Raw genomic sequence first — 25,560 nt, forward strand, 5'->3', positions numbered from 1 at the left:
AAGGGAAGATATCTCTGGATATTCTGTGACATTCTATTACTCATCAAGTTTTCACTATCCATTTGAGACTCGTTGCATTTAAAATACGGGAGTTAAAACATGGACATTTTATTAAATGTACACAAAATCAATTTGATACAATCTAACTAAAGAATTTAGTTATGCTTGTAAAGAAGTTTAGACCAACAATTACCCACTTTTAGAATTATGCTCAAAAGATTATTGTACCATTATTCAAGCTGGTTTTAGGTTGTTTCCATTATGTACCTATTGAGACCTCTGCTAGAAAACTTAAAATAATCTCCTATTACTAAAGCCATTATAATCTAAAGCAATTCTAACAAGGATGCTCTAAATAAAAGAAATGCTGAATGTAGAGACAAAGAAAAGAAATACTGTTAACACCAACACCAATGAGTAGCTCAAGGACCCAAAATTTATGCTGAAATAATCATTGCATCCCATAAAATAAAGTTCTCTTTTAAATTACTATTCTTACTAATACAGCAATCACTCAATAGCATGCATTTAGTATCCAACTTCCAAAGACTCAGAAAAATACCTTAAGTAAAGCCTTCCACAATAAGCAACAAGCAAATGAGGAAATGGATGGCTACAGATTCTTTTTAGCAGGAACTTATTGTAAGGGAAGAAAAAAAAAAGCAAAAAAAATAGAGAGCAGAGAAAAAAAAGAAACAAACACAGGAAAACAGACTTTGCAATTAACCTCACAAATTCAGATTATTGTTGAAAAGCATGGCCAGAAAAGGACCTTAGGCTGAAAGAGTGCTGTCACTCCAGCAGGGAGCCCATGCTAAAATGAAATGGCCATGACAAATGCTGCAGGAGACAAATGGTCAAAGAAGGTCACCGGCAAAAGGAAAGTAGATCTAAGATAAGGAACATAAGTGTTCACAACAGTTTGCAATAAACTACTGGAAGCGTTCAGATTCAAGAACGGCTTTAACAGTAATTTCAATTAGAAGAATGCGATTCATGTAGTCCAAAGGTGACAAGTACTTGAGGCATTCTGAAGTGTCACACCATTAGTTACTGGTTATTCATAAATGCAAACTGACACTATTTGCATGTCAAATGGCTGCCCTGCCTGTGAAGCCAACACTTCCATGGCCATATGGCTGGCTGAAGACATGTGCATCAAGTCTTGCCTGATTTTATGAAAGTGGTCCAAAATCTGCTGCCGACTGAAAAAAGTAGCGACATGCAATCACAACCTTGATAAACTTCAGAGAAAAAGAGTTTTTTCAGCTAAGACAGTTAATTCTTGCATTTATGGATTCACAAGATAGGATCTCAAGCATGGCAGGACACAAACTACATCAGTTTGGAGAAGTTACTCAGTTATGTTCAGCATTAGCTGATTCTTGCCAAAGGCATCTCAACATGCAGCACAGACAAGGATGACATGAACTACACAGGAACTACAACCTCAGACAGAAATAAACACAAAACTTCAGTGAATAGACCTTGAAAACTTTGAAGTTTGGTCAGAGACCAGACAAAGTGCAATCATGGCTCTGGGAGGTCACTGTATTCACTAGGACTACTGGGTTCAAATCTTTTGAGGGAAAATGGAGAAGAACTAGCTGACAAAGATGCTCCAATCAAACACATCATGGCTGGTTAGTCAAAGCCCTAAAATCAAAGGCTGATGGTAAAAAGCCACTCAGAAGATAACTTTAGCTCTCACTCCCTCCTTGGTCAGATGAATTATAGAAATACAGAAAGAACTGGGTTGGAAGGAACCTTAAAAATCATCTAGTTTCAAACATACCTCAACATGGACAGAGATGAACTATCCTAAAAGCTGCCAGGGACTCAACTAATCCTGTCTGTTTTCAAAGAAAGTAAATCCTTCATCAAATTAATTATTCTTACCAGAATAACAATAACCTCTATTTACTGTGAGAAGCTATGTAATCTAGCAGCCTCTCCTCTGTTAAGAAATGGAGAAAAAACACTAAGTCAGGTCTGTGTACAACAAGCTTCTTTATTTCCTGATAATCCATGCAGGACAGTTCAGAAGAAATGAAAGCTAGAAAGTGTCTCTTGCCTACAGAGGATCACAGCTGTGCACAGTTCTCCAGATGAAATCCTAACCCTCCCAGTTTTTCTTGTTATGTGAGCCAATGTAATATTCTATTATGTTTCTAATACAGGTGGCTGAGATATGCTGTACTCAACCAGGTCGCATAGGTATTTTCCTACTCTTCTTTTCAGCCAAAGATGCTGAACATTTAACTAGCTATTAAGTGTATTATTACCTCAGCTTCAATCCTGTTCTCCTTCCATCTTTCCATCTTCCATCTTTCTACACAGGATTTATCTTCCTCTCTTCAGAAAATGCCTCCTAATACTCCACTATCAAGAAGTTTCCTTGGCTTATTTCATAGTTTTGTGCCAAGATAATAAAATGAAAAAGTATTTTTCAAGTAGCCAAAAAGAGTTTTCCTTGTGGAACTTTATTAGGAATACCCTTCCTTTCCATTACTTCAATCTTCAAAATGACAAACTGAAAATGTTCCTTTACCCAGGTCCCTGCCCAACTACACTCTTGCAAGAATATCCATCTTCTCTAGCTTAACTAAACATTTCCCAAGTGGCACTATAGAAAAACCACGCTCAGAGCCCTGACAGGAAATAGAAAGACATCAAATATCATCTAAGAAAAGGTCAGTAAGCAGGTCATTCCAGCACAATCTGGTTTTGGAGAACTCCTTTTGCAAATTATCCCATTAACCATTTACTACCTTCATGTATTTTATTATCCTTTCTATCAGGTTATGTTACAATGTCCAAAGAACACTATGATTAGCAAATCTGTAATTTTTCTTTCACTCAGTCCTCCCTTGCTCCACAGTATATTAGCCCCAAATATGCAAAGGACTGTCATCTTCTCCCTCTCCACCTTCTTTTCCCCCATAAATACCTGAAAGAGTCCAAACCACCCTCTTTTTACAGACCACCCTCCCAGGATTGAAGAACTTATGACACCTTTTGGTGATCAAATGTAAATATGACTGCATTCCCACTGAACCAGGATGCTCAGGAAAGTAGTGGGGTGGGGGAAAGACCCCATGGAGAGGTGTCATTTTGCTCTCCAGTGACAGGAAATCTGCCCTAGTATCAGAGGGTCACAGCTCCTTCTCCACCCTTACTTTCCTCCCAGGCAACACTCTTTAAACCCAGGGACAGCTTTAGCTGGATGATCAAAAGCTTTTACTGCCTCAGAGCAGCACAGCTGGCTAGCTGATAAAAGGGATGCTTTGCACCTGGATTGGACTGAGAGGATAAGGGGCCATAAGGCTAGACACAGACATACTCTGTGGAGGAAGTAAATATAGAAAGGCATATGCAAAAATTTCCTCAGTAAAGGGAGGATTGCATGAGATTTCAAACCACTTGCATTCAATATAGCATTTTTCAATTACAGCATCGCAGAATGGTTTGGGTTGGAAGGGACCTTAAAGATTCCCCCTTAAAGTGTCCCCCTGTCAAGGGCAGGGACACTTCTTCACTAAACACACTGTAAGTTGCTACTTGATGTACTTATTAGAAATCTATGTGATCCAACTGGCAGTTTTATATGCCATGCCTTATAATTGTAAGATTAGTCATCACTTGGTCCTCCTCATTTCAGTGTATTAATTGTGACTTTTGCTTCTAACCGCATATGATAAGGTACAGTTCCATGAATTCATTATTATTAGACAATACTTCTCTGTCCTCTCCAATATCACTTCTATAAAACCAAAAGGTATTCTGTTCTGAGTCCACATCTATGTGATCTTCAAATTTGACCCTATGATTACTGAAAAATTGTCTCACTTATCTCCCATGATTGCTCACAGAGCAAATTCGGCCCAGTCTATCTTCTGGCAGCTGTTACCACTGACAAGTAATGTGTTTCACCCATGAGCACTCTGCATGTGGCACAGGCAGACATGGGCAACCTCCCCACACAAGCATTGGCCTTAAATAAAGGGACCTTCCACAACTGGCCATTTTGCCTTCTTCTTTCTGCCATAATCAATTATTCTTGATCAGAGGCACCTGCACTGCTTTTAAAGAGAGTGTGTACACACAACAACCCAAAAGCCATTAGATATGCTTATGCTACTGATGAGCTGCATACCAACTTCCTAAATCTGAGCTACTCCATCTATTACTAAAAGATTCTGTGCCACAGCAACTGGAAAGGATGATGTTTTCCACCACAGTAAAAATTAAGGGCTTGTTCTCACATCCCTTAAATACCCAAAAACCATGATGAACATTTCCATCATTTTTTATTAATACTTTTGCAACAAACATTTCCAGGCTACTGGATAACGCCTTGCAACAGAGATTGAGACTGAGAAAGCTGCAGCTTTCACATGTGCCTTCTTTGCCCAGTGCATAAGCAAGACAAACACAGTCATCCCATTTTAGACTGTACAGCACTAATAAATATTTTCACTGATGCCATAAAAGACTGAGTGTCAGAAATTTGATAGAAAGGGACCTTGCCTTTGCTTATACTCCCTATCTCACACAACAGCACTCTCCTCTGCTCTCAAGGAGTGAGTTTGAGGCCAAAGACCTATAACACAGAATCATGCTCCTGGCAACTGACGAGGAGAATAGGTACATGAGGACACCACTGAGACCTGAAGGCAAAAAGGGGTTATAATAGGCAAGGATGAGACTTAGCCTCACTAGCACACCCTTAAGACCCAAAAGTTTGGATGCATAATTGTTTGTGAGTCCCTATTATCTTCCTGCAATCTCATACTAAACAGAACGCAGATCAACATAAGCACGACAAGCATAGGAACTGTAGTGCCAGCACTGGTTAATGTATTTCCATTTCACTAACCTAAGTTCCATGAAGTCAGGTTTCCAAAACACTGCTCTTTGATTTCATCATTCCATGGGATTTCAGCAGCCAAGAAAAACTGGCAAATTCCAGCTCCTTGGTTTAACCATCATTCTGCTAGGGACAGAGACTCTTCTCTGTTAGCTTTTTGTCAACTTCAGCTCCTTCTTGTCCTCCTGCTCAACAGGTATATAAGCAGAGACATTTCAAGTTCTGCTCTGATGCTTAAGAAATTTCTTCTAGTGACTTGCACGCTTCAATTTGAATCCTGGCCTTCTTAGGTACTGCTAAAGTTCAGGACCAGAGGCCAGAAACCACATTTGTGGTTACCAAGAAACAGCACAGGCCTCAGTAGTCCCCAGAAGCATGTCTGATGTTACATTTACACAAAATCTCAGAAACAGCCACTGCCATACAGTTTCCCAGTCATTTGGTTAAAATACTTGCAGCTTTACACAAGTTGAACCCATTTTCAGCAGTAGTACACACTGGTGCTCTCTGCCCAAAAAGCTTGTTACTCTGCAATATTATTTAACACCCCTCTGAAAGATCATTAGGAGTATCAGCCAAACAATGTCCCTCATCAAGAATGGGAAGCAAAGGGATAGGTGGTAATCAGTGAAAGAACAGGACCCAAGTTTACACATATTTCTTGTGTTTTCTCACATTGGGAGCCAACATCAAATTCATTAGCTCAAAGATACACATGGGGCTTCTGTATTTGGCTCTTGTCAATTATTTCTCTCCTACAAGCAAATTAATTTCATGTGATCTAAATCTGAAAGATACAGGAGCAAAAATCATGGCAATAATAACATATTTCAAAGTCATCCACCTTATTCCTTCTGCTTTCTTGTTGTACACTGTCCATTGTGGATACATTTTCCAAACTGGAATTGAGCACTATTGTAAAGGTTCCAGTTGTAACAATTAGAAATATAACTATTGCTAAAGAAATAGGTAGAATAATTGACAAAGAAAATCAAAGTGAATATTGAGTTGTGTATTTGTATCAACTCTAAAGCAACACCAGCATATCTAACCTCCAGGTTGCAATGTGGAAGCAAGTAATTTTGTATCAGAAAGACAACAAATTCCATGTTCTGATTAATATCTGAAACATTGCTGGATATTACTCAAAATCTTCCACTTTGTTTTCTTATCTGAAAGAAAAGAGTCTCAAAACAAATAAGAGTAAAAGGAGAAGAAAAAACCCCTAAAACTGCAGTGTCTGTCCCAGAACAAAAGAGCATTAACTGTGTTCTCATGTGTCTGGCAGCAGATAAAGGACTTTTCTAGCTAATAAAAACAAAGAAAAAAAACTTAGAAAAAAATCTATGGAGAACTATTTTGGTTAAAATTAATGAAGCAGTTTGGTTCTCTCTATAAAAGAGATACTCACAGGATTCTGTAAAAATACAGAATAGTTACGGGAAACAACTGAGTGTCCTTTCTGTTACGATCAATCATATAGATGGTCCAAGAGCTTACGTTAAAGCCAAAAAAAAAAAAAATCAAATATTTTTCTTCCTTGCCTGTCCAAAAAAGTACAATGGCACATCACACCTAGACTATTTTATTAGCTCAGCCCTGTGCCTCAGGTGGGGATTTAAAGGCACAGGGAACTTTTAATTCTGGGGTGATTTAGATTCACTTTGGCTGTAAGTTAACAGTAATGCAGCTCTTCTAGCACAAAAACAAGTACAGTGTGATTTACTGAAGACCTCTAACACTTAACAAGATAATATTTTTAAAGATGGCAATGAACTAGTGATATATAGATGATCCAATATCTTCATGCAATCAAAAGGAAACATCAATCCATGCTAGCAGTAATGTACATCACTTATCCCACAGAAAGTTGCTTAAGCTGTTCTGTGCCCCTATGATTGCACACTGACATTAACAGGTCAACACTCACCATCAAATAGAAGTCCTGCCATAAGCCCCAACAGGAAACCAGGGTTCAACATGTCATATGCAGTGAAAAGCTTACAGAATGAGAAGTGGTAAAGGAAGGTCCTCAGCAAAGAGAGATGAGTGAGGCAAAACATATGAAGGAGCAGAAGGAACCAATTAAGTGCCTGATAAATTTAGAACTCTTTGCTCAATAAGGAGTGGAAAGCATATTTTATGTATTAACCCATGCCACATTTTTATAAACTGATGTTATTTTAATGTTAGTACTACACTTGCATACAAATAGTCCTACTCAGAAAAGAAAAATTCTTTTCCATTTCGATTTTACTTGCAAGAAGATTATAAACATCAGGCTGAGCACTGAAGTTTTCAATGCTGGTAGCAGCAGAGCTGTCTAGAGGGATGCTGCAGTTCTTGTTTCAGTGAAATGTGTCACCACTACATGAAAGATAGCTGTGTAATATTCTTTCCATCTAATATTACATCAAGTGATTCACACCAACACTCATTTCTTAAACTTAACCTTTTAGTACAGCTTATGAAACATGGTGCAGTCTTCAAGAAGGATTATTATCCTTTGAGTTTTTTGTAATAAGGCAATGCATAAAACTACTTTCCATTGCTTTACATGTCTCTAGTCTTCCCTAAACATGGATGAAGAGGCAGGAGTGGCTTTGTAACATTGGGGCTGCTCCCAACCACATAACCTGAGGCACAAACCACATGAACAACACACTTTGACTGACTCCTTCCCCTTTGCTCCTACATAAACTCAGTACTCCTTTAGTACTGTCTGTCTGATTCTGCCCACGAGAAGATGCTTCAGAAGAGCATGAAGAGTGGGCACCTGTGCCATGACCTGCTTCCTGGAAGTTTTCCCATATTTCTGCTGCTTGCTGTCCTAAACACTCCTTCTTCCAGGCAAAATGGGCTGCTTTGGTCAGTTTGGCTCCCAGCAGCACTCCAAAGCTTAGTCCAGGTGTGGAAGTTGCAGGAAGGTATTTACAAACTGTGCTTTCTGGATTTGGATCGCTGCTTGAACAGACGGTCGAATATGCTTGGGAGAAGTGCAGAGCAGAAAACTACTTCTAAAACTGTAATTGCAGATCATGGCAATGAAGCAGCTAGACTAAGAATAAACACAGCAAATGTACACTCACCAGAGCCACTATATACACATGTACACACACACCCATACACACACACACTTGGCAGTGGCAGCAGCACAAATATAACTAGACTAAAAGCCATTTCTGAAGACGTTTCTAAGGTTACTCGGTTAAAACTGAGTCATTGCACGCTGTTGCATGTCTCATTTGAAATTCAGGACGAAGTCTAAGAATTGCCATTTTTAAAATTTCAAATTGTTTCATAATCGAATTTGTAGGAAATTAATATAAATAATGCCATCTCCTCAGTTAAGTCTCATACAGATTATGTTTTGGGTCATCTATGTAACTTTTTGCTTGATTTTTTTTTAAAGGATCTTATCTGAATGTTTTCTCTTTTAAATATCTGAGTCTGGCACTGATACAGTTTGGCTTGTTTAGCACACTGAAACCCAGTAGTATTCATGAACTAGATAGCTCCAGGACAAATTTCTAGTATAATGCAAAAATAATTAAAACAAATGCATCATTTGTGTTTCTAGTAATTACTACAAATACTTATTTTTTTATTGCCAGATATAAAAAAGATTACTTAGTATAACATCATCCCTGTGATGACACATACACGCCAATGCAACTTCACATTAATCACAGCAGGCAAACCATCAATCAGTGCAATGTGACAACTGTTCTCCATTCTTCCTCCTCCTCTCTCTCTCTCAAAAACCCAAAAAAACTTAAACTCATCTTTGGATGTTTCGAACAAGAAGCAAAACCACTATTCATTGAACATTAGCTTTTCAAAATACTATTGTTTGCTCTCCTTCTCAGTGGGTTTGATTTCTAACACAATGACTGAAAAACTCCTGCAAAAATATAATATACTTATAGCTCAAATTCCAAACCTATTCTGAGCAAAAATACTTACAGAAAAAAGGAAGAAATTAACATTACCTTAGTAGTATCTGTAACATCTGATCCTGGCTAACTCTAAAGCATATGCTAATTTTAAGCCTCTGAGTAGTCCACTGGCTTCAGTGAATCCAGTGAAAGTCTAGAAGATTAGTCAGGCACTTAACACTGCTAGCAAATGTGTAACTCTGGGATGGCAGTGAGGCCTCGAGGAACATGCATAAGAATGGCAGTGGAAAATAAGGGGTAGGAGCACACAATAGGAAGCCTTTGCAAAAGAATGGATCATGTGATAGAGCTCCTTTCATCTCCTACTTGAAAGGCATGTCACCACAGTGGGGAAAAAAAAAAAAAAAAAAAGGTATTTACTAACTTACTGTAGCTTACACTGAGTCTTTGAAGTAGCAATACTTTCTCTCTCCAGGTCTGCCACCCAATACTTATTCAAGTTACACGATTTTCCATTTGTTATAAAATAAAACAACGAGGGTTTTTATATATCTTAAAATCAAATCCCTAAGGGATGAGTGACCCAGTAAATTGTTATGTTTGCTCTGATCAGCCCAGCACTTGGCAAGGTTACTGTTGCTTTATCAATTTTTACGAACTCAACAGCAAACTCAAATGGTAAATCACTACTTCCCTTCTATAGGAAAATCCACACAAAAATACACAAGCAGTTTCCTAAATGCATGTATCCCCTATAGGCTTTTTATTTCACCAAAGCCATAAATCACTAAATCAGGCAACGCCCTGTAGTGGGCTTTAAAAAGATGCAGGTTATACAAGAGGCAGAAGTCTTATCAAAAGCTTTTATTTAAAAGTAATCCAAGAAAATGAATGTCAGTTCCTTAACTTTTATTCAAAACAAAGTAGAAAATTCTGTTAGGAATGTCTACAGAAGCATTATTGGCCAAGAAGGCCAAAAGAGTCTAAATCCACATTTCAACTTGTATCTAGCTCAGGTCAAACAGCTTCTGTAGCACTTCAGAGTCATTACACTGAACCTTAATCCCTAAATGAAAAAGTTTTGGATGAAGCTAACATCACAGATTTGATGCTGCAATGATACAAAGATGCCTTCTAAAAAAAAACAGAACCAAACCCCTAATACAACACAAATGTCAATGCTAACAGTCCATAAACAGGAAAAAGTACTGTGCCTGTTAGAAACTTCCCAAAGCAAAGACTTCTATGCTAGAATAAGGGTAAGAAAAATCAGGCAAATACTAGTAGCTCATAGCCACAGGTATATAAGTTTTAAATCGATTTTTTTCTCCGTTCCCTTGATGCTGACTGTTCCATCCATGCCTTTTTAGACTTGAACTCTTGCTATACAATGAAGTTAGAAAACTCCCTAAAATACAAAGTCTGTGGCAATCCTAAATTTCCTCTGTACAAAGGCAGTATTTAATACCTGTGGCCGACAGTGTGTCGGACTACAGCAGGAAGAAGTTGTATTAATATAAATGGTAAATAAACCACTTAATACTTGTCACTTAATGGTAAATTAACCACTTAATGTTGTCAAATACTGAGACTCAGTATTTGACAACAGGTTTGATATAAGCATCTTGAGATCTTGAATTTCACCTTAATTTAACGATACTGTCACTTTACTCATTCTGAAATGAAAATGTGGTGTTATTAAAAAGTTTTAAAATTCCTGCCCTTTAAATATGAGAAAAATCCAGCAAATAGTTCTTACAAGGAGCTAGATCAAAACAGTATTTTATTATTAGTTAATTCCATCTGTGTGTTTAGACACACAGTAAATACATAGGATGCTGACAACAGCTGGAGTGGGGGAGGGGAGGTGGGTGAGAGGAGAAAGGGGGGTGAGGTCTTCACTCCAGTAAGAGACTTGTGTACCTGACTGATAAACTCAGCCTAACTTCTTTATGTATCCTATTTATCTTCAAATCTATTTATGTCACACAAGAGAACATATGAGCATAGCAGCTGTTACTATAGCAATGAAACTGAAAATTTTGAGAACACAAAAAACCCACCCCTGAAGGATGCTCAGTTTAGCTAAGAGATGGTTTAGAGAACAGCGCACCAGTATCTCACTTCTTGGATCTGCTCAAAGTCTGCGTTTACAGAGACATTAAATCAGCTGTAACAGCCTGTTCCCCAAAGAGCACTCGGAGCCAAATCACCACTACCTCTTACTCGGCACGACTCCGTACATCGGGAGTTCCTGCTAAGTAACCCCAAACTTGTCAAGTACGCCTAAGCCCCCTGTAAATCCGGGGAAGAGCGATTCCCAGCAAAAGGCTCAGAGGTTCTGATGGCGGCAGAGAAGAGATTCGCCATAGTAACAAACCCCCCACCCGCACCGCGGGTCACGGCGGCGAGCCCCGCACCCCCCGGCAGCACGCACACCTGCCCGGCGCCGGGAAGGCGGGACGAGCCGGGAGAACTCAGGTACTTTGCTCCAGCAGCGGCAAGCAGCCTCTCCGAGCACGACCCGGGATGACACCCACCCGCAATTCCCCCAAGTACCGCTCCTGTGTCAAACGCCCCCCACTCGCTCCCGTCCCCGGCCGGCGGCCCTGCCCCCCCGCCTCTCGCCGTCCCTCGCCCCTCGCCGCCTCCCTCCGCGGGCGCGGCGGCACCGCGCAGCCCCGTCCCCGCCGCGGACCCGAGGCGCTGCCGGCCGCGGTTTTACCTGCGAGGGAGCCGGGTCTCTGCAGGGTGGCGGTGGCGTACAGCTCCTGGGAGTGCTTGCTGTACTGATCGGCAGCGTGAACAAGCCGCTTGGTAGGCGACAGGGTGGCGTAAGTGCCGATGGTGGAGCTTAACTGGTGGATAGGAGAGGAGGAAATGTTAGACTGGACGGTGGGCGGGGAGGTCACTCGGATGGGGGACGGCGACAGTCCCGCCGAGGAGACGACGATGTTGATGGGCGAGCTGGTGCTGTAGGACTTGGCCAGGCGGCTGGGGGACTGCTTCGGGGAGGAGAGGCGCTGCGCGGTGGCGTAGGCGGCGCCCTCGGCGGCGGAGCCGGCCCGCGGCAGCTTGGTGGGGGAGCCGCCGGGCTGGGCGGGCAGCGGGGAGCTCACCCGCTGCGCTGGCAGCGTGGAGCTGGCGTAGTAGAGCGCCGCGGCGTGCTGGGGCTCGGGCAGGTGGAAGGCGCTGCCGTGGCTGGGCGCGAAGGGCTCCCGCGGCTGCGGGGCGGCGGGCGGAGGCGGCGGCGGCTCCGGGCCGCCCGGGTGGGCGCCGCGGCCCCCCGGGCCCTGCTGCGGGAAGGAAAGGCAGAGGCGTCAGCGGCTGCGGGCGCCCGGCTCCCCCGGCGCTGCGCGGGGCGGTGCGGGCCCGCCGGCTGGAGCAGCCCCCCGGCCGCACGCAGCCCCCTCGCTGACCTCGAACCAGGCCGGCACCCGACGCCCGCGGGATTACGGGAGTCGGTAATCTGCTAAAGCATTCCCGGCCTTTCAGGGAAAAAACAGCGGCCGGCTCGGCCCGAGAGGCGTCGAAACTCCTCCCGACGGCTGAAGCCGGCACCCGGCCGTGAGGCACAGCGTTCCGGGGCGCCGGTTCCGGAACGCGCTCGCCTGCCAACTCCTAAACCAGGCAGGGTTTAGCCCGGCTCAAATACTTACGTACGTACATATACACAGATAAATACACCCTCGCCCCTTTATTCTGCATACATTAGAGAAGAGCGGCCGAAGCCTCGGAAAAGCCTTTAATCGAGTAACTTTCCTCGGTTTCCCGCAATCTGCGTCCTACGAGGAGAGGCACCGCACTAGAAGCTCGCTGCCCCCTGCGACCCCGACCTGGGTGAAGGGGCGGAGGGAGGGGAAGCCCGGGCCGGCGCACGCCGAGCCCCCCTGGCAGCACGGCGAGCGGCCGCCTCGTACTCAGTTACGCGGCACGAAGGGGGCGGGGGGTACGGGAGGAGCTGCCGGGGCCGGGCGCTTCCCTGGGCCGCATCCAGCGGGGAATCTGCATAGAGAAGGGAGAGAGCCCCCTGCACCGACCCGCGGGCAAGGCAGCGCTGAGCTCCCTCTAAGACCAGTAATTGAGGGGAGCTGGGGAGAGGGAGCGAGAGAAAATCCTCGGGAGAAAATGCCTATGAGAAGTTTCGGTTCTGTGCCTGAGCCGCCTCTGAAGCGCAAAGGATGGAGCTCACCCTCACACACAGGCGGTCCCCCCCCCCCCCCCCCCCCTTTTTTTTTTTTTTTATCGGGGATCTTAGGCTCAAGAGATCATCTGTGAGTCTGGTAACATTAAAAGCCTCTCATAACTGCACCCCGCAGTGAATGAGAGCTCAGCGCTCTGTTGGAAGATGCGCTGTTAGATTCAGATACTATTTTTTTTTTTTTTTCTGGTTAGGCAGGGGATTTACTTGAAACCTCAGAAAGTGCTGTGGATCCTCGGAGTTGACAGCATAGTTTGAATCGGTCTGAGGTGCTTTGCCCAAACACACGCACATGCCTCTCAGCTACTGATTTCCTTAGCCAGAAGAAGCTTTAAAATGTGAATAGTGAATTTTGTGACTCAATTCAAAGAGGTGTTGAGTATGCCAACAGTAGCATTGTTATACGTTGAATAGCAATGTGGTTTTCCAGTAGCATCCTACAAAAAAACAAGTGCGCAAAAGCACCATGTTCCTGGTATGAAATTTGGTTTATCTGCACTATTTGCACTCAGTAAAGGATTTGGTCAGGAACTGAGGACAACGTAACTAATCAGAGCAGAAAATAAACAAGATTCAAAATGCCAGAAATCTGTACTTCTTCCTATGTACGCCCACTGGAAATGTTTCTTTTTTTTACTTTTGGAGCCTGCCCCTCATCTTAAATGCTTTGTGTCTGGAGGAAGAATATGTATTTTCCTAGACAGAGACAAGAAACAAAGCTTTGGAAAAGCTCCTCCTGGAGCTTTGCTCCCAGTTGTCAGTAGCATGGAAGAAGCTACCAGCACTGACATTGTTCAGGCTTCTTAAGAGAGCACTGCCAGACCCAAACCTCCCTGGCTTTGAGGCTTTGCACCTGGCAGAGCAATGGCTTTACACATAATGAAATGTAAACTGTTCCACTCCAGGTGCTCTGTAGGGTGACTGCCAGGTGAGCAAGGGGCTCATAGATGGAAGTAGCTGCTCTCTTTTGAGCTGGACTGTTCGGATTGCAGTAGCAAGTAACAAACACCACAGCTTCAAGTACAAGTCATGACATTCTCAAAAATGGTCAACAATCTCAAGTTGTTCATTTGAAAGGCTCCTAAGTAAAACTGTGAAGGAAAACTGTGGGAACATCAGCGAACTTTTAAAAGCTACTTTCATGCTGAGCTACTTACCGTATATGCTTTAAACTGGAAAGAAGGGCTAATCTTCAGCTGACTGTCCAATAATGTATTTGACAGGAGTACAGTTTTCATTTTCCAGGTTTAGACTATATGGTAACAACTTCCATTAAACAAAAAAAAGGTTGGCATGATTTAAGACAACATGGGCAGAGCACATTTTGCACTTAACAAAATGTCATTCAAACTAGCTACGTTATCGATTGATATTTATTAATGCATTTTACTTTTTGGACTGTTAAGTGGCATACTAATAATAATAATAATTTTGTAATAAACAGTGTTCCAAAATACAGTCTACTGCAATGTTACCAGTGCACCACTTACTTCTTCAACGCACTGGTAACACATTGGTAATTTTAACAGTTTGCTGTTGATCCTAAGGGTTTTAGGCAAGCACTGTCATCATGTATACAAAATTTCTTTTTCTAATCTATTTCTACACTGCTTAATGTGTCAAGGATTTAGAGTAATTAATTTCGAGTAAACCAGTATTATCCCATATTCCTAATAAATCTCTATAAAGCTGCGGGCATTCTGCAAGCACTAATTCAAAAAAACCCAAAAAATCCCGTTTCATGATGAATTGTTGTAGGGAAAAAGGTGTAGTGGTGGGACACAATAATTAAATGCTTAATTAAAAATGCAGTATATAGCTCTTCCTAAAAAGCTAAGCATTTGCTCTGTGTGAAGGAGAGAACTTATGGATGAACAGATTGCAATGAAAACACTATCATGCAGCATTTTTTAGGATGTGACTAATCTCAGACCTGTCTTAAATGTACCGTGAGGTTCTTAGGTTTTTTCAAAGGGCCAAGTGTGCAGTAACATTCTCCACACATCTTTTCAGAGACAAAATGTGGTTTAGTTTTTCATTGTGTTTCTCCCTGTCTGTGGCTTAAGGCAGACATAAAGACATGTCATTGTTCACCCTTCAATGTGACATACTTCACATGGAAGAATAAAATACAATGGTATTTTTCCCTTATATTTTTCTATTTATCCATTATTTTTGTCAACCTGATAACAAAACCATGTTGAAGCTAATAAACTAAGAGCAAATTTGCTTCTCAGTAATTATATTCTCTATCATCATTCTATTCACATCTATATAGATGTGAATAAAAATCAAGGATTTTCTTACTACAGCCCTATGAATATCTCTTCCAAGACACAGGGGTTTCATTTCCCTGGCATCCCAACAAAAAGTAGCCTTGCTTATTTGGATTCAATATATGGATTCTGATATATCCTTTTTAGAAACAGGAATGTGTGAAAAAAACATGAGAACATTAGCACAGTTATAAAAATATTTTTCTTCCCATTTAATGTTACTAAGATAATTTTCTACTGATTCAAAACAGTAGCTTTAGAGCTTCATACAGAAAATTATTTGGGGTATCCAGTTAGGTTATAGGAGACTAGAGAACAGTCCAACTGTTGTTTGCCTGTTCATTCAAGCATTTAATGCCCAGAATTCCAGGAAATTAGTTTTTTGGGGCTTGGGTTTTTTTGTGGTGGTTTTTGGTTGTTTGGTTGTTCTTGTGTGGGGTGGTTTTTGTTTTGTTTGTTTTTTTTTTTTTTTTCAATCCGATTGATAACTTAAATTGGAACTTTAACCAAGGAAAGAGTAAATAAAAGACTGCACTATAAGATTTCTGTTCTATAGAGTAGAATTGAGAGGGCCAAATAACTGTTGGCTTACTTATTCTGCAGAAAATTTTTCATGGATAAGGAATTACAAAATGGCAAGACAACTTTAAGTGAAACCTTGGGGCCAGCTGCTAATTATTAATCAGTATATTGATTCTTGGAGATTGCTCGCAGAGGTTTGAGTAAGTCTGCATGCCCATCTTAGGTCTGGATGAACTTTAGTTTAGCAGTAAATGCCAGTGCCAGTTTTCAGCTCATTTTGCTATCTGGATCTCTTTGCCTGCATAATCTCAAACAAGTCACATCTGATGAATACAGACATAGTCATATACAGTACACTGTGGTCCATGAGGAGACCCTTTCTTTTTGATTTTAGGAAGGATTTTCCAAGTTGTGTAGAAAACCTCCCTCCAGGCCCCTTTGGCTTTTAACTATTGGTGTGTGTTGGTAGCTTTAGGCAGAAAACTTGTTCATCCTGATTGGGTTTTCTAGAGATATTCCACGGGTACAGCTCCGTTTCAGAGTCTCAGTGATGCTCTGAGCTTTTTCAGAGACGGCTAGACTTGCCAGTCTCTTGAGGGCTACTTTTTTTCCTGTAAGTCCAAAGAACCTTCCATAAGGCTTCACTCAAGGCATCATTCTGCTGTGGTCCAGTGCCTCAGTCAACACTCTTACAAAGGGTAGAAGAGGGCATGGAAATTGCATAACATTCTCTAGTCTTGGAATGCACCCTTCAGTCTTTGGGCAGGACCTATAGAAGGGGCTTTCTTCTGCAAGACTGCTTTAATGTAATTTGTAAGTTCCTGACCTGACTAGAAAGATGCTACCTACCTATGTTCAAATGCTCTTATACAATAACAGATGCCAGACTATAGCTCTGGATCCCTCAAATATGGCTTATTCCATCTCTTTCTCCTGATTTTTGTTCCATTGTTCCATTCCAAAATTCCAGCACTGTTAGGAAAATTTGTCAGCCTACCTGATCCTGCTCTCAAAGGTCATACATATAGATGAAGGTAGGTAATTGTAGTCTTCTACATCCACAAACAGAATTGTGTGAGATCTTTTCAGAGTGTCCAGAGATGGTCCATCTCTGGTTTTAAAGCAGCAGTGAATGTGACAGTCATTACCTATGGTAGAATCAAAGCAGCATTGCAGATTTCCACTGCCAAAACCTCTACTAGTGAAGTGTTCTCCAAGTGCTGTAATAAGAGTAATCTGTCTTAAGATTTCATCTTGTTTCCTTTATGACAAAAAAAAATTATTATGTTTATATTTGGAATTTGGTATTAAACACATCATCATTGGCCATACCTACCAGAAGGGAAATCTTTATTTTAGCTTTTGTCTGGGTAGGTTAGCAAGCAGTCTGTTACCTTGTAGCCAATATACAGTTTCTGCTTAAAAACTTAATGCATTCTAGCACTCATTTGCTAGTGAGATGTGGTGGTCTGATAAACTTGTTTATAAGGAAAAGGAGACAAGTTAGAACACTAACTGTAAAATGGGTTTTCAAGACTTTTTAATCACCTTTAATTTCCATATACTTTTTTTTGTTTTTAAAGTTTTCAAATTCTCTGCTAGCTTATTCAGTCCAAAAGCATCAGGTGCACAGGATAATACACAGTAGGGATTTACCTGTGTTGCTGCCACAGCATCTGAAAAGACTGCAACATTACTAACAGCTAAAGTCCTCATCCAGAATGTAAACTTCTTTTCCTGTCCCCTTACAAAAACATGGCAGAGCATGCAGAAAAGCACTCTTTTTAGTACATGCTATACTGTATACTCCTTTGATATTTCTGCATCATAAGAATGATAATTCTCAAGGTTGTACTAAACCTGGTTGGACACTGAGTTTAAAAAGCAGTTTTCAGTGGGGAAGCAGAATAACTCCCTGCCAGAGGAGCAGTTTTTGCTAAGAAATCCTATCCCAGTAGTATTTGGAAGATAAAAGTTTTGTGTTCTGAAGGAGGCAAAGCACTGGAAAAACTCTGTGATCTATAATGAACTCCACCAAATTGACAAAAATGTTAGATTGCACTTTGCCACACTGTACAGGAAGTCTCAAGACTAATTAGTTTCTCTTTTTTATACAATTGCTTTTTCACAAATTGTTCTTGCTGTCACAGCTGGCCTTGGGACTATTTACATTTTTTTTTTTTTTTTTTGCAAGCATTTGGACTATCATTCATGTTGAGAGATAGCTATATTCATTGCACACAACTACCAAAGGAAATTATCACAATCTGAGAAGCTTCAGCTCCTGAGGCTTACTTTAATTATAATAAGTATATCAAAACAATTCTTAGGATTGAATTTTTTTTCCCCTGTTATTTTGGGATCAGCAATGGTCATATTCAGAATTTTTTAATTTTGACTTTTGAATTTTCCTCTTTCTGTCTACCTCTTTTAAAACCCCTTTAATATTTTTTATGGTATTAATCAATAGTTTATATGGCAGTTTGTTAGTATTTTCAAAATATATTTTAATTCATCTGAAGTTGTCAGGCATCTTTTGCAGCATCATGGTGTGAAAAATTAAGTTCTCTGAAATATTTTCCTGCAGGAATATCTATCCTACAATGTGTATGAAAGTAAAAAGAAAAACTCTTTTCTGTCCTCTCATACCAAGAAAAACAAAGGATAGGAAATGTTGCCTTTCTAACTGATTAATTACCTTTCTGAAGGAAACCAGTTCTCTCTGAAGTTGATGGTTCATGAGAGCTTCTCAGATCTAAGCAGTGTCTGATCAGTGTAATTTCAATTAAAAAAAAATCTAAGTAATTAATTTTCCCCCTCCATAAAATATTTTTTTCTATCAATGATGATAACAGAATTTATATTAAGAATATATCAATTTCTAACCATTACAAATCTGCATGATTTTCCTTCCTGCCTTTTTTTAAAAAAAGATTCTTTCTCCTTCCTCTCTCACTTCCACTTTTTTTCAATTGCTCCCATAACCTGCTCCATTTCCATCATCTGATTTTTCCAGCCTCCTTAAAGAGTGCATTACAGTCTTTCAGGCTAACCCCCAGGGTATGATGCTTTTTAAAAATCACAGCTCCAGATGACGCTATTTTCCACAAGATTCACCTGCAGAAACTGGCAGCCCATGGCATGGCTGGGTGCACTCTTCACTAGGTAAAAAACTGGCTGGGTGCCAGGGCCTAGGGAATGGCGGTGAAAGGTTGCATCAAGTGGGTGGCCTGCCACAAGTGGAATTCCCCAGGGATCTGTGTTGTTTAATATCTTTAACAATGACCTGGACAAGGGGATGGAGTGCACCCTCAATCAGTTTGCAGAAAAAAACCAAGCTGGCTGGGAGTGTCAATCTGCTAGAGAGTAGGCAGGCTCTGCAGGGAGATCTGGGCAGGCAGGATCAATGGGCCAAGGCCAGCTGCATGAGGTTCAACAAGGTGAAGTGCCAGGTCCTGCACTTTGGCCACAACAGCCTCATGCAGCTCTACAGGCTGGGGGAAGAGTGGCTGGAAAGCTGCCCAGTGGAAAAGGACGTGGTGGGGCTGGTTGACAGCTGGCTGAGCATGATCTTGGAGTGCATCCAGGTGGCCAATGGCATCCTGGCCTGGACCAGCAATAGTGTGGCCAGCTGGACCACAGCAGTGATCATCACCCTGTACTCAGCACTGGTGAGGCCACACCTCAAATCCTCTGTCCAGTTTGGGATCTCTCAATGCAAGAAAGACATTGAGGTGCTGGAGCATGTCCAGAGAAGGGCAGCAGAGCTGGTGAAGAGTCTGGAGCAGAAATCTTATGAGGAGCAGCTGAGGGAGCTGGGGTTGTTTAGCCTGGAGGAAGAGAGACTCAAGGGAGACCTCATTGCTCTCTACAATTGCCAGAAAGGAGACTGTAGCCAGGTGGAGGTCGGTCCCTTCTCCCAGGCAACCACCAACAGGACAAGAGAAAATGGGCTCAAGCTGCACCAGGTGAGGTTCAGGTTGGACATCAGGAAGAATTTTTTTCACTGAAGGGGTTGTCAAGTCACCATCCCTGAGGGTATTTAGAAGACATGCAGAAGTGGCAGTTGGGGACATGATTCACTGATGGCCAGTGCTGGGTTAATATTTGGACTCTGTTCTTACCTACAAAATTTGAAATTTAATTTAACTGTGGTTTATTTCATTTTTCAGTCTTACAGAATAGGGAGCTTTTCTGAGAAAATGGAGAGAATAGAATATTGTATGTGTCTCAGTATCTCACAAACTGTGCAATGACTCTAATACTTGAAATCTCTTAGCAATTTAAGGCTTTGAAATTCAAATAACTACTCTCTTGTACAGAATCCTGAACTGCAAAATGTCCTGGTATCACATTGAGATGATCTGCTTTGCTAGGATGGTTAGCATCTAAACAGAGAAAACAACCAGTGCTGACCGACACAAGCCAGTTAGACTTTGTTTAGGTACAGAGGCATGAACGGGTTTTGTCTAAAGTGAAGCTTAACTTTCCCCTGAGAGGCTTTGATATCACAGTGAAAAGCACAGAAGGTGAGACCAGGAGAGATGGTTTAGACAGGTAGAGGGATTTACAAAGTTTTCATGAGTATCTGAGATAATCTTTCAAAATGTTTCAAATGTAGAGGCCACAGTCCTACTATATGTGGTGAAAAAAACGTTTCCTACACTTGAGATGAGGCCATAGCACCATGTGATGCCTGGTGTCCCAGGCAGATTTCACATCTGGTGTCAGCCTGGCTTTCTTTCTGTTTGCTGGCACTTACTGCTTTCAGTAATATGGCAATGCTGGCATGTCCTGTACTTTACAATGGACTCCTAATCAGCACAGGGACAGGAATTTGCTTTGAAAACTAAATGCTTGAACATGCTATTACCAAAATATATATCCAACCATTAAGTTAATCTGGTATGCAGATCTCCTTGATAATCAGGATTACTTTATTACTATGCAAGTCAACCCACCTGAGATTTAGAAAAATCAAGATAGTAACTCCACCCTGCTGCAGGTGTGTTAAACAAGACAGAAAGTAAAGGCAGAAATTCAGGTGTGAGAAGCACTGAACAGCTCTTTCCTGGCAGCTCCACACAATTTCAGGTGTGAGAGACCACGATTGCTTAGGACACATACCTGGCTGTAGCTCTGGATGGCACCTCTTGCCTGACTGCTGCGGGACGGGAGCTGGGCAGATGCAGTTTCGCCCAGGGCGAGGGTCTGGTTGCTGTGGTAGCTGGCTGAGTACTGGAAAGATCCTTCAGGTTTGGAATTGAGCTGGAGTGCACTCTGGGAGAGGAAGCTGGGCCCTGTGGGGACAGGATTTGAGAGCAGTCAGAAAGCCTCAGTAAAAGAGCATACCTGTATTATCTGTCAAGTGAGTCTTGAAATTATCAGATGTATCTCCTTCAGATTTTCAGAATTTGACTTTTCAGTAATAAAAATACATGCATTACCTTGTTTCCTTACCACTCAGTCATCATGTTCAAGCAATAGACCAAACTGCTTTCTTTGCAAGAAATGTATCATTTTGCCTGGTGAAGAAATTCTATGCCTGAACAAATCTAACCATACTATTTGGTAGAGAACTCCTGCTTTTCAACTCAGAATAGTTGATGAGGGGTTTTTCCCCCTAAGGATAAGCTTTGTTTATTTCTCTTAATTATATCCAGTCATTCTGCCTGGGAAATGCTAACTTGTCCCTCCCTGAGCCCCCAGCATATTAGATGTATTGATTACTGCCACTGTCCTGTACACAGAGTGATGTAATACTTTGGTGCCTGTAGGGATGGATGGCAGCCTTTAAAATATTAATTGCTCTTCTCATCATGCGGGACACACCCTAATCTCAGTGAATCTTTGACGACTGTTTTTCAGCTATCTTATCTTCCCCACTACAGCACTGCATAACAGGAGAGCCAAGTACAGGCAGCGAGCCTGAAACGGGGCTGCCAGGCTGAAGGGCATGTCAGGACCATGAATACTTTCCACAGTTATTTAGTAGTTCTGTGAAACTAAAACATGTTCTAATCTTCATTAGGTTCACGTACAAGTGATTTAGCTTACTACATGCACATAGCAAATTTCCCAATTTTTCCACAAAGGAATCAAGTGCACCTGCAGCAAATTTGCAGATGACACCAAGCTGAGTGGTGCAGTTGCCACACCTGAAGGATGGGATTGCATCCAGAGGGACCTGGACAAGCTTGAGAAGTGGGTGCATGGGAATCTCACGAGGTTTAACAAGATCAAGTGCAAGGTGCTACTCCTGGATCAGGGTAAACCCTGGTATCAACCCAGGCTGGGGGATGAACAGATCCAGAGCAGCCCTGCCCAGAAGGACTTGGGGGTGCTGGAATGGCTGGACATGACCCAGCCATGGGCACTGACAGCCCACAGAGCCAACCATGTTCTGGGCTGCATCCAAAGCAGTGTGGGCAGCAGGGTGAGGGAGGGGATTTTGTCCCTCTGCTCTGCTCTGCTTAAACCCCCACTTGCAGTGCTGCATCCAGCTCTGAGATCCCTGCATAGGAAGAACATTTGTTGGAGCAAGTCCAGAGGAGGGCCACTAAGTTAGATGGAGCACCTCTCCTGTGATGAAAGGCTAAGAGAATTGGGATTGTTCAGTCTGGAAAAGTAAAGGCTTTAGGGTGACCTAACTGTGGCCTTCCAGCACCTGAAGGGAACGTACAAGAAAGACAGAGAGAGACTTTTTATAAGGGCATGTAGTGGCATCACAATGGCTTCGCTGTGACAGAGTAGCTTTAGATTAACTGTTAGGAAGAAATTATTCCCTGTGGTGGTAAGGCAATGGCATAAGTTGTCCAAAGAAGATGTGGATAACCCATCCCTGGAAATGTTGAAGACCACATGGGATGGAGCCCTGAGCAGCCCGGTCTAGATGAAGATATGCCAATCCACAGCTCGAGGGTTGGAACTAGATGATCCTAAAGATTCTTTCTGACCCAAGCCATTTTGTCATTCTATGATTCTATGATACACAGAGCTACATTAAAGAATACACACTTAATCCTCTCTCTCTCTTCACTGATACTAGTCTCTTTCAGTGTCTGGGTCAGGAGGTGAAATACAAGAGGAGGAAAAAGGGTTATACCTTGGCCATTGCATAGGTTACCTTCAACCCAACAGCTGTCATGTGTAGCACACTCTGTGGCTCCACAGGGATGACAGGTTCATCTTCTGGTTAGCACTAACAAGCTCACAAGAGCACAGAAGGTGACATAAGCCTTAGGAGATGTGAAATGATTACAGTGATTTTGCTCCTACAGAACATGTGGTAAGTTCAGTTTTAAACAGACTCACAATGGAAAAATTCCAATGAATTTACCAGAAATAACTTTCAGTACATTCCTGATACAAAGGCAGTTTTCATGACCTTCAAATCTTTGCTATGAGGATGTAAAGCTGTTCCAAAAAGATTTCCACTTAGAAAACGTGCAAACAACCCCACCCCCGAATTACACAGAGAGTATTTTTTCCTCTAGCCAATTTCTCAGAAATGGCAGAACCATTATAACTGCTATTTTCCAAATCCAACCTGAACTGCTCATATTATAAACAAATCGTAGTAGGCTATGTAAAGAGGAAGTATTTGCATCTAAATGTAGACTGGGATTTTGACACTATTTTACATATCAACATAATTTATACTGCAAAATCAACAGCATTCATCAGAACATTCGAGATACTGGGCAAATTTAGAACATGAGTTCTGGTCCCTGTATTTTCCTTACAAGTACAGAAGAAGGTAGAGCTCTGTGTATGCTGTGAGGGCAGTAAAAATGTATCACATCCACAGGAGAGCTGAATTTAATCCTCTATGTGTGCTTATAAATCCAGCCTTTGGTACTTTCCATTCCCTGGCTCTGCAAATAGGGTTTGTGTAGCATTTTCCATTTAACTGGTTTTGTTGCAAAATTTATTCTTTAATGAAAGAAATACTTTCACAGATTTTTTTTTTTTTAAGAGCATAAAGAAAATACATTCTTAGTTCTAAAAAGATCTGTAAGGTTTATTTCAATCTTTTGGATTTTGAATTTTTACTGAGAATTTTTCTGTGATCAAGTGATGAACAAGATCAAGTTCAGAAATTTCACAAAGGCATAAGTTTCCCATGAGAAACAAAAGTTGCAAGAAGAAAGCAATTTTTGTGCATGAAAGTGTTTGTACTCATTCTGAAAGTAATTATGCTGTGACATTTCTAAAGCTTAAATAATGATTAAACTATCACATGCTATGAATGCAATATGTTTAAATTTTCATTGCATCTGGCTTTCAAGTGCTGCTTTCATACTACTCTGGCTCACTAGGGGATTTACATTGCCAGCTAGAAACACATACATGGGTTCCCTGCACCATTTAGTTTAAACACTTTCATGCACTTAAAGACACTTATCCAACCCCTTGAAAAAAAGTATGTAAAAAGTTTGGCACACATAGTTTGAAGTTCACTAAAATATTGCTTTTGTTTAGCAGTTTTTATTTTTTACTTTAACAAGCAGTAATGAACAATTAAAATGAACATACATTTCAGTAATTACAAAGTAATTTCAGAGAGACAGATATATATTGTAAGTAAGCCTAGAATTTTAAATAAGCCCAAGCAAGTGTAGAATGGAGTAGTGGTTGCTCACCTGTAAATAGCAAAGCCCTAAATCAAGCATACCAACTAGAAGATACATTTGAGATCAATCAAAGTGACCATGAAAAAACACAAGCTCGTTTTTCAGGGATTACAAGCAGTCCTGCCTTGTCTGATAGGGAAAAGATGGATTGCTTTTCTCATTAACATTCTTGAGATTTCAATCTGAAGGTAAAACCAAACCTTCTAAAGAGCCTGCAGTTCACTCAGAAGAGAAGTTTGTTTGTGTCCTGTACACTGATGGGTCTTGACAATAATCTGTCATTTCTTCCAGGCTAGAATTTAAACTCTGTTCATCCAACTGTTTTTCATTTGCTTTCAGAAGAGTTAAGGCAGCTGGAAATTCTCAATTTTCAGCTATGCACTGGAAATCACTAGTTAACTGCTAGCACAATTCAGTCTTACTTGTTCCCTTAATGAGACATAATTACTGCAATTGTTCAATTTAAAACAAACAGTTTGGGCTTCATAAGATTTAGTGTAGGAGATATCGATGATCTGTAATATCGCTTTAAAATTTTGTACTGTTTGGTTTCTATTTGAGGCTATGGGGAAGATATAAATACCTGTTCTCCCTTATGCTTTCACCACCACAATAAAAAAAAAAAATTCCTTGTGAAAGAATATTGATGTTGGATTATTCAGGGTTGATAGTACCAGTACCAATTTTTCACTGATTCAGTTTGTGCCACTCTCCTCCTTTATTAAAATAGTAGAGGTAAGAGTGAAAATTCAGGAAACTGAGTCAGAGCCATCATAACTGCAAGAGACACCTCTATGGACTGACTTCAAATGATGGAGCAGGGTAGAACAATCAACTCTTTAACTTGTCTCCAGTTTGGAGAACAGATACTGCAGACAATACCTTCCTCTTCCTCTTATTCTTGAGCAGAGCAATGTGCAAGCCTCCCTACCTTGCTCACCTTGGCCTCTGTAACCCAGCTCAGAAAGGAGCTGGAAGAGAGGGAGAGGGTGGTGTCTTGCTTGGGACACAAAGTGCACATAAGTGGGGGACAGCTGCTGAAGCACAGAGAAGACCAGGCAAGAAGTGAACAGATGTAGATGGAGGATATGCTTACATCAGGGAGCCAACCCACAAAGAAACTTCAGAGGTGATGGAGAGCAGAGGACTTTTCTAG

At 41.4% G+C, this 25,560-nt stretch overlaps 1 protein-coding gene across 1 annotated transcript in view; it reads right to left on the reverse strand.

Annotated features, from left to right (window-relative positions):
* The window catches only part of CTNND2 (catenin delta 2), a 522,107-nt gene that overhangs the window by 264,129 nt on the left and 232,418 nt on the right, over positions 1-25,560 (reverse strand). The window contains exons 5-6 of the mRNA XM_041475907.1: positions 20,896-21,068; positions 11,495-12,062 (exon numbers count right to left, since the gene is read on the reverse strand). Of these exons, the coding sequence (XP_041331841.1) occupies positions 11,495-12,062; positions 20,896-21,068 (741 nt within the window). The remainder of the gene's footprint in view (positions 1-11,494; positions 12,063-20,895; positions 21,069-25,560) is intronic.

The sequence above is a fragment of the Pyrgilauda ruficollis genome, unplaced genomic scaffold (assembly GCF_017590135.1).
Source record: "Pyrgilauda ruficollis isolate IOZ18807 unplaced genomic scaffold, ASM1759013v1 scaffold37, whole genome shotgun sequence".
Classification (NCBI taxonomy): domain Eukaryota; kingdom Metazoa; phylum Chordata; class Aves; order Passeriformes; family Passeridae; genus Pyrgilauda; species Pyrgilauda ruficollis.